This window comes from Nelumbo lutea, chromosome 4, assembly GCF_056320005.1.
Source record: "Nelumbo lutea isolate HS-2025 chromosome 4, American lotus-T2T, whole genome shotgun sequence".
In the NCBI taxonomy this organism is placed as follows: Eukaryota; Viridiplantae; Streptophyta; class Magnoliopsida; order Proteales; family Nelumbonaceae; genus Nelumbo; species Nelumbo lutea.
This window is the reverse complement of record NC_142687.1, coordinates 46,860,303-46,870,775: the sequence shown is the minus strand read 5'-3', so window position 1 is coordinate 46,870,775 and position 10,473 is coordinate 46,860,303. Positions and strand designations below refer to the sequence as shown.

Below are 10,473 nucleotides of genomic sequence, written 5' to 3'. Positions count from 1 at the left end.
CCTACACTGTATGTGCCTAGGGTCTCACCCCGACAATTGAGACAGGCCACCCCAACCGATTTGGTGGCACCACAGTGTCAGCCTTGTCAGGATAGGTCTCCCCAGACCGACCCACTGGCTGTGAACATTATAAACTAACATGAGTCTCATTAAGTGTCCAGTTTAAGGGTATTACACAGAAACATAACAAGGGAACATGAATCAAATATGCATTTTTATTCATTTACAATAAACTCATAAAGTACATCATCTTGATTGAAGCTAAGGGCATACAAAACTGTCTAACAATAACTATTTTATATTTGTTTTTATTTTATTTAAAAAATAAAAATAAAGTAATTAACATTTACAATCATATTAGAAAATATTCAAACATATTCAACCATATTTTTAAAATATTAGTATATAGATGTATGTTTACATATTTACATATATAACGTATGCATACATATATACATATATATTAGTAGGGGTCCAACAAAGCGGGGATCAGGGTCCCCATGGGGCGGGGAGTGCTCCCCGTCCCTGCCCCATTCCCACTAAGAGGGATGAAAATTTCTCCATCCCCATCCCCGTGGGGGGAAATCATCCCCATCCTTGCCCCATTCGGGGTGGATCCCCACAGGAATCGGAGAAATGGAGAAAATTGGCGTCCCTAATGGTGGGGAGCAAATGTGAACTCTTGATTGAATGTCCACAAGCTGATGAGGTCACCAATAATTCCATGAAGAGCTGATAATATGCATTCAGTTGTCTTTGCATTCTGTGCGGACACATCCTATTTGGTCACTTTAACTTATTAAAATATATGGGAAATTTTGAGTTAAGCCAATCTAAGGGATTTTAGGGATAAGTTGATTGTGCTCCCCCACTCCTTCGGAAATCTGAAATTACAACCACTAGTAGCCCCTATAAACTACATCCTGCCCGTGCATTAGGCATCAATCCACGGTCAAGATTCAGTCCACGCCTAAAACTCTTAGCTCCACCCTAAGGGTGGACAAAATGGTTAAAACCCCGGATTTTTATTAATACCTCCACCTATGATTCACTATCCTCGAATTTTGCCCACATGTTATTATTCCAAATGTACAATTGTACTAAAGCTTATGGGTGGATTGAATAAAAACCAACCCAATACTGAAACCGCTTTGACCATCGATTTTTGGGTCAATGATTTGACCATCTAGTTCAACAATATGTTCTAATTTAAAAATATAAAAATAAAATAAGTCAAAAACTGTTGTTCAGGTCAAACGGATCAATAGTTCGATTGTTGGGGCCAATGGATTGCTAACCAAGTCAACAGTTTTGTGGCCAAGAAACGGGTTAAGGGTGAAATGAAACCGATTGGTTGGATAGTTCTTGGGCCGAAAACAATGACGTTGATCAATTTAATATTCATTTAAATTACATTAATAAATTTTTAAAATTATTTAATAAAAATATTACAACTTGAATCGTGGCCAAACGAACTAAACATAGGAAAAAAATGCTTGAGTTGGGGTTCCACCAACTTGACTATCACAAGGGTCGTGTCACTCCTACCACAATCTTGGCCCATCTTTTAATAAAACCCGTGCAATTGCACGGGTTCCCCGACTAGTATATTATATACCGGTCCGTTTGGTTAAGTAGATTTTGGTTCGCTCTCCACCTTTTCGGTCAGGCTTTTCGTTTTTATGAGCTAAATTAGAACTGCTTTACGTCCACAGAATGAAAAAAAAAAAACCGTTATAATCTCCTGTCTCTGGTTCTTCCAAATGTCACCAATTCAGTGGCCAGAAGGAGATAAGGTATATATATACTCTCTCTCTCTCTCTCTCTGACCAGTCCAATGGCGATTTCCAGTTCTCCTGACTGGTCACCGACCACCATCACTTCTCACAGGAAAACCCACTTGAGAACTCCATTTTCAACCTCAAAAATTCTCTCATTTCTCTCTGTTTCCCGCTCAACTCGACCATTTTTTCACATTAACTGCTCTTTCTGTCCCTCACCCCTGTTGGAAGACGACTCCACCAGTGTCAAAACCATTGAACCTCAGCAGAAATTCCCAGATTTAGAGCAATGTCGGGGACCAAAACTTGAAAACCCAAATGTTTTCTTGCGCGGATTGTTGAATGATCGTCGAACCGAAGCACTTGCCTTTGAATACTACCAGAAGGCAAAAATTCAACCGGAATTTAGACCGGAGTCTTCGACGTTACAGCTTCTCATCAGGTATTTGCTCAGATCAAAGAAATGGAGCTCTATTTCATTGATTTCCGAAGATTTTAAGGCTTTCTCCGTTTTCCCTGATAGAATTACAAGTTCTAGATTGGTGGGTAGTTGCATTAGAGCCAGAAAATTTAAGACTGCTAAGGCCTTGCTTGAAAGTTTTGAATCCAATGGAGAGCTTGTTGTTTCAGCCTTTGATTCAGCAATGAGAAGCTACAACAAGCTCCATATGTATAGCAGCACAATTTTACTATACAATCAGATGAAATCTGCAGGAATTTTGCCAGACCCTAGTTGTTACTGCCATATCATGGAAGCTTATAGGAAAATTAGTGACACGGATAAAGTTGTTTCTCTGTTCTGTGAATTTGAAAGCCGGAAACTTATAGAACCAACATCGTTTTCCACTCAGATTTATGGGATCTTATGTGATTCTTTGGGGAAATCAGGGAGAGCTTTTGAAGCTCTTGAATATTTCAGAGATATGACAAAGAAAGGAATTTCAGAGGATTCTTCAATCTACTCCTCTCTGATTTGTTCTTTTGCAAGCATTCGAGAGGTCAAGATGGCTAAAGAGATCTTTGAGGAAGCCAGGGAGAAGAAAATGGTGAAAGACCCAGCTCTGTTTCTAAAACTTATTTTAATGTATGTGGAAGAAGGGCTAATGGATAAAACTCTTGACATTGTTAAGGCAATGAAGCAAGCAAAAATTAGAGTTTCAGATTGCATTTTCTGTGCAGTTGTTAATGGTTACTCTAAGAAAAGAGGGCCTAAAGTAGCAATAAGAGTTTATGAAGATCTAGTCTCTCAGGGTTGCGAGCCTGGTCAAGTAACCTATGCTTCTGTCATAAGTATCTATTGTGGGATTGGGCTTCATACCAAGGCTGAGATGACATATTTTGAGATGGAGCAGAAGGGTTTTGATAAGTGTATTGTAGCTTATTCTACCATGGTCTCTATGTATGGGAAAGTTGGAAGGCTAAGGGATGCTATGAAGCTTGTGGCTAAGATGAAGGAAAGAGGGTGTGAGCCAAATGTTTGGATCTATAATTCACTCATCGATATGCATGGGAGAGCCCAAAACTTGAGGCAGGTGGAGAAGCTTTGGAAGGAGATGAAGCGAAGGAAGGTCGCGCCTGATAAGGTTAGCTATACCAGTTTGATAACTGCATACAGTAAAGCTGGAGAGTTTGAGGCGTGTATAAAGCTTTACCAGGAGTTCAGGTTCAATGGTGGCAAATTAGACAGAGCCTTGGCAGGTATTATGGTTGGGGTTTTCTCAAAGAACAGTAGGATTAATGAGCTGATGAAGCTTTTGCAAGACATGAAATTAGAGGGGACAGGTTTGGATGTGAAGCTGTATCGATCTGCTCTGAATGCACTGAGAGATGCTGGACTCCAGGTTCAGGTGAAATGGTTTGAAGAGAGTTTTGCTTCTACAAGAATTAAATTCTTGACAGTCAACAGGAGTCTAAAGACCATGATGACAAAGAAACATAAGTTTGGTTCTTTTGAACAAAGCATCTGAGAGGTCTTTTTCTGGATTTCTATGGCTTAATCATCAGTTCCATCAAAACAAGAAAGGGCCATATAGGATTATTGCTTCTCTGACAGCTCCTGGTTTTTTCAAAAGAACTGCATTTGTTTTGTAGATTTTTGTGTACAGCATCTGAAAGAAGCAACAATATGCATGATAACACATACCATGAGAACCTGAAATCAGTTACAGCCACTCTATTTGTTTCATTTCAACTAGTGAATGACCCCATATTAAGTACAGGGAATCAGTAATGTTAAATTTACATTACGAAATCAATAATGTTAAATTTATATTTATTAATATTTTAAATAATTATTAAAATTTTAATAAATATTTATTTCAAAAAATAGCTTTCCAATAATTATTAGAATATGGATAGTTTTCTTTTGTTATGATACGTAGAGGGCTAATGATTAATTGAGATTGATAAAATGTAGGCAGAAGTGGTTGTGGATAACCACTTTTGCATTTCTTGCATTTTTTAGGAATGAACTGAAAATAGTGGTAGTGGGTTGTGGGCTTTAGCAGCAACTAGGGGTGGATTCGAGCCGAGCCGAGCCGAATATTACCAACCTTGAGCTTAGCTTCGAGCTAGAACCTTGAGCTCAAGCTCGGTTTTGAGAAAAAATTATATATAAAAATATTTTTATTTGATATTTAAAAAAATTAAGAATTATAATAATTAATAATTATAATATTTTTATTATATTATATATATATTAAATATCAAATATATATATACATATATATTAAATATCAAATATATATATATATACATATATATCGAGCCGGCTCACGAGCTAAGCTCGGGTAGCTCGTGAAAAACTCGGCTCATTGCCACCCTTAGCAGCAACTTATCAGAAAATGCCACGCATCTAGCCTTCTAGAAAATGAGAAGGCCACTTGTTTGAATGGTGGTAGTGGGTTGTAGACTTTAACACCAACTTCTCAGAAAATGCCATGTGTCTAAATTTGAATACTTTGAAATGCTTCTCAAAATTCTTTTTCTTATTTACCAGTTTCCAAAGTAGGGATCATTGCTTGGTTCATTTCTAAAATCTTAGGCTGACAAGTGTGAGAATGTGGAGTTAGGTCTGAGAGTAGCTTCAAGTCTGATAATGGCTACTCTTTGCAAAAACATGAGGTTAGATTTGTATCCAGGCAAGGTTTAAAAAAAAAAAAAAAAGTGGACCATAACATGGTCTTCTACCTAGGCTGTAATTAGGTCGGATCTTATTCAAATTTAATACAATTCTACCTTCTCTCTCTCTCTCTCTCTCTCTCTCTCTCTCTCTCTCTCTCTCTCTCTCTCTTATCTATCTATCTATCTATATATATATATATATATATATATAGAGAGAGAGAGAGAGAGAGACCCCCACCATTCAAACACATGGCCTTCTCATTTATTTGGAAATCTAGACACATGGCATTTTCTAAGAAGTTGTTGTTAAAGCCCACAACCAACTACTACCATTCAAACAAGTTGCTTTTTCATTTTTTGGAAAGCTATACACATGGCATTTTCTGAGAAGTTCCTGCTAAAGCCCATAGCCCACTACCAGGCTATGGCCTCCCACCATTCAGACATGTGGCCTTCTCATTTTTTTGGAAAGTTAGACATGTGGCATTTTTTGAGAAGTTGCCACTAAAGCTCATAGCCCACTACCACCATTTAGACACATGGCATCCTATTAATTCAAGAAATATGATTCAAAAAGTGAGTAGTTTCACTCCTAAACATTCTCAATAGAGAGTTTATTTATTAACTTAACACATGTTTATCCAGTCTATTAAATACAAATGGTGGGACCCATTAAAAGATTATCATAAACCCATATTTATTTTTAAATGATTTTTTTCAAAAAGAAAATACTTTATTAATTACAAAATTGATTTAACTTTTAGAAAGCAACCTAATTTAACTTTAAAAATAAATAACTCAAAATAGATTTATTGGATAAATAGTAAATACCAAATAAAGTGGGCTATTGTTTACCAAAATGCTTTCACATTTTTGGTATTTTGTCTCCTTTTTAAATAATAATAAAAAATGTTCATGAGGGTTGAACTAGGGTGCCAGAAAGACATGATATTGGAAAAAAATTTATTACCAATCAACTGCGATCATAGAATCAATTAGAATTATGTGGGTTTTGATTGGTCAGTCTTTTTGTCATCATAGATTTTTCCCTACTTTAAATTAATCATATGAAACCAATAATAATTGATTTTGCAACCCCCTCCTTAACGTTCAATGTTTTATGTTTTAAATATGGAAAAATCTATGATACCCAAAATACACGGTATCAGAAAAATATTGACCAATCAAAGCCTTTCGTGAATTTGATGAATACCACTTGATTGATTACCCCTTTTATGATACGAGTTGATTGATTTTAGTTTTTTCATATGGTGTCTTTCCAATATCATTAACCAAACCCTTTAAATATCAATATCTATCTACGACTCACCATGAGTAAGCTATTTGTGTATGTAGTTTGGGTTTTGAACCTAAGCTCTATTTTTACTATATAATGTATATTATCACTAAGTTTATATCATTATATGCACATAATATTTAATATTTATATGATTCAACCACTGATAAAACCTCGAAACAGCGGTAGAATACATAAGGCCCACAAGTTTTGTCTTGGATAGTTCTCTATCGCAAATGAAAATTTGGGAAACTAAATTTCACTACCCCCAAAGTTGGGGACAGCGGATCTGCTCCTCACATCAACCTCACAGACACACCCGCATTGGGAACATTTCCTGTATTTACACATTATTATTCACGGGAGATATTCTCAATGTATAATGAATGTATAATGAGATATGCCTGTGAAGTCAGTGTAAAGCACCCTGTATGAAGAGCAGATCCGAATTCAAAGTTAGGATAATTAAGGTAGTTATCTGTATTTTATTAAAAAAAATCATCCTTCTAAAAATTATATATACAAAATATACAAATATAGACAATATCTAAAGTGTGATACCTGAAGAACTTTGATCAATCAGGTCCCTTCCCTTTCCCAGTGAATTTCGATGAATACCAACAGGTTATTTACCACTTTTTGATACCCAGTTAACTTGTTATCATTTTGTATGTATCATGTCTTTCCGATATGATATGCAGAACTCTACTAAAATAATCATTATTTTCAAGTTTTAACTTTTAAAAGTTTTTTATGGATTTTTTATTATTAATACTATATCAACGAAAATAATTAAAAAATATTTTAATTGATAAATTTTCCTGATGTAAGTCATATTTTAATTCTTCTGCCATTTAATTACTAGTAATGATTTCAACCGATTGTTTTACCCAGCCAATTGGACCAATGGCCCGATTATAATCCCGATTTGAGTTAAAGTATCTATTATATTATAAAAAATTAACACCCAATTGACCCAGATAGTTAAAACCATTTATTAAGGCTGTACAGGTCGATGCGATTCGGTTTAATTTATATACTGGCGGAGGGGCCGCTACTTCACAAGGGCTAGAATTGCAATATTATTATTTGTTATATTAAAAATGATAATGGTGTTTTAATAAAAAATAAATTTATAATTATAAGTATTCAAGTCTTGAAATTTATATAAAGACTTAAAAGAGATCATGTATTCATTTTTAAATATTGTTTTAGCAAAGAATCTCATATAAAAGAATTAATACGACCATACAATGATAATTCTCAGTTCTACTTCATAGTTGTCCTTTGTTTCACATTGAGAACTCCCAGTTGACCTGGACAGTAGGACCGTTCAGCCCGAAAACCGTCTAGACAACTAGTTTTCATTTTACCCCAAACCCGGTCCTTAGCCAAAAATCGTTGAATCAGTCAACGTCTCATTGACCCAAGTGGTCAACCCATTCAACGGTTTTGGTCATCTTTTACTTTTAATTATTTTTTTATTTTTATTGTTAGAAACTAGAAACTAATGGACAGAACAGTGGATATTGCAAGGGATTCTAAAACTTTAAAAAATAAATCCAATGTGACCTTAAACACATAAAAAAATGGTGGTAAAAATTGGCGCTAAACATACATGCAATCAAAGAAAGAGACAAAGTAGATCGTCTTGTAAGAAAAATAAAAAATAAACATTGCACAAGAAAATCCAAAGAAAAAACAAAAGGGAAGAAATAAAATGGTGGTAAACCCTAGACCATTTTGGAGGATATTGAAGAAAAAGACCAAACACACAAAAAAAAAGCAAAAAATGAAAAAAAAAAAAAAAGGAACATACTACACACGCTCAAATAAAGACAACAGTAGAAGAAACTTTTGAATAGTGAAAACCAAAAGCACAAAAAAACACGGTTTTTTAACCGTTGTTGACCCGAACGGATGGACATTTTGGCCTGGGAACTGTCTAGTCAACCGGTTCCATTTTACCCCAATCCCGGTCCCTAGCCAAAAACCGTTGAATTGATCAACGGCCCGTTGACTCAGGCGGTCAAACTATTGACCCGTTGATTCGTTCAATGGTTTTTGATCATATTTTTAATTTTTTAATTGGGAACCGTCCAAGCAATCAATTCCATTTTATCCCAATCCCGGTCCCTAGCCAAAAACCATTGAATCGGTTAATAACCCATTGACTTGGGTGGTTGAACCATCGACCCGTTGACCCGTTCAATGGTTTTTGGCCTTTACCTAGAGGGGGTACTATTTATACTTGAGCTACCTAGAGGTAGGTAGAGATGAATGCTAAGATGGGAGTCGTACGAGGGCCTGCAACGGGTTTGGCAAGGTCATGTGAGCGCATCATGGTTGGCTCCATAGGGTGAGGGCAGGGTAACCCCTACTGTAGTGGATCTCGTTCCCAGTTCTGGCGCTCGTGGGCTGGGCCTCCCAGCCTCAAATGGGGATAGCCTACTAAGTTGTACTATTGCCTGATGCTAAGGGAGGCACACCACTACCAGAACTTGGCATCACCAAATTGCTTCCCGTTGTCGGTGACTAGTATATAGGGTAGGCTGAAGTAGTAGATGATGTTTTTCCAAAAGAAGTTTTGGATGGCTCGCGTAGTGATGGCGGCCAAAGGCTCGGTTCTACCCACTGGGTGAAGTAGTCTACTACAACAACGAGTTACTTTCCGCCCCTTGTGGTCGGAGGAAAGGGGCCAAGAAGGTTCATGCCCCATTTCGCAAAGGGCCATGGGATGCTAAGGGCCAAAAGAGTGGTGGTCGGCCTGTGGAATAAGTTGGTGTGCCTTTGGCATGGGTCACACCTTTGCACCAATCTAGTTGCATCCTTGTAGAGGGTAAGCCAAAAGTAGCCCTGCCTTACAGCTTCTTGGGCTAGGGCTCTCCCGTCGAGGTGGTTACCACAGATGCCTTTGTGAATTTCTTCTAGCACATAATTGCCCTCCTCCAGACAGAGGCATCGGAGGTAAGGCAAGGTGAAGGATCTTCAGTATAGCTTTCCCTCCAGTAGGGTATAGTGGGTTGCTTGTCATGTAAGTCACTTTGCCTCATTTCTATCTTCGGGTAGTCATCCAGTTGACAGGAAGTTGACGATGGGATTTATCCATGAAGGTTTGACCTCTATGGGGAGCACTTAGACTTCTTTGATGGAGGGCCGAACTAGCTTCTTGACGTGCACGGTTCGGCCGAGGGATTTACTCTAGGTACTTGCCAACTTGGAGAGAGCATTGGCTCATGGGACCCGTTGCAAGGAGAAGCGTTGGAAGTGGTGGTTAGATCTTGGACTTTGGCGAGGTACTTGGACATGCTTTGTTCTTTGGCCTCGTAGTCGCCATTGACCTGATTCACCACCAGCTAAGAGTCGTTGAAGACTTCGACATGTATGGAGCCAAGGTCCCTAGCAAGCTGGAGACCAGCGAGGAGGGTCTTATCCTCGGCTTTGTTGTTCGATGCTTGAACGTTGAACCTTACCGCATACTCCAGGACATTATCATCTAGGGTGAGGAGGATGAGGCCCACTCCGCTTCCTTTAGCATTGGAGGAACCATCGACAAAGAGCTTCCATTGAGGTTGAGCATAGTCATCCACATGATTCCCTTCAACATTTTCTAGGGGCTGGCGAAGGGCTCGGCTGAAGGTGCACTCCACTATGAAATTTGACAGGGCTTGTTCTTTGGTCGCGGGCCTCGGTTGGTACTGGACATCAAATTCCGACAGCTCGATGGCCCACTTCGTTAGGCATCCCGAAATCTCAGGTTTGGCAAGGACGGCCATGAAGGGCTGGTTCGTTAGGGCCACTATAGTGTGGGCCTAAAAATACGACCGGAGTTTCCTTCCCGAAATCATGAGAGCGAAAGCCAATTTTTCCATCTTAGGGTACTTGGTCTCAGTGTCGCAGAGGACCTTAGTGGCATAGTACACCGGCTTCTACACGCCATCTTCCTTGATGAGGACTGAACTAACTGCTTCATCCCTGACCGAGAGGTATAGATATAGGGCTTCCCCCTCGACCGGCTAGGCGAGAAGGGGAGGCGAAGTAAGGTACGCCTTGAGCTCATTAAAGGTGCGTTGGCACTTCCATTCACTGAAACTCTTTCAGTTTCTTGATGGCATAGAAGAAGGGTAGGCAGCGGTCATAAGACTTTAAAATGAAGCGATTGAGGGCTGCTACTTGGTCGATGAGTTTTTGGGTCTCATTCACCGTCCACGGGGGTGCCATATCTAGTATGGCCTGTATCTTCTTAGGATTAGCCTCAATGCCTCTCCAAGT

General features: G+C 38.5%; 1 protein-coding gene across 1 annotated transcript; it reads left to right on the top strand.

The window, feature by feature from the left end:
- The first annotated feature begins 1,822 nt into the window (after positions 1-1,822).
- On the top strand, positions 1,823-3,997 carry LOC148855590 (Pentatricopeptide repeat (PPR-like) superfamily protein). The gene has a single exon (XM_088982343.1). It carries the CDS (start codon positions 1,838-1,840, stop codon positions 3,746-3,748), a length of 1,911 nt encoding a protein of 636 aa, XP_088838469.1. The 5' UTR covers positions 1,823-1,837; the 3' UTR covers positions 3,749-3,997.
- Positions 3,998-10,473: the final 6,476 nt, after the last annotated feature.

Excerpts from the sequence above, each read along its gene's own strand:
- LOC148855590 (XM_088982343.1), top strand. The coding sequence starts at position 1,838 with ATGGCGATTTCCAGTTCTCCTGACTGGTCACCGACCACCATCACTTCT.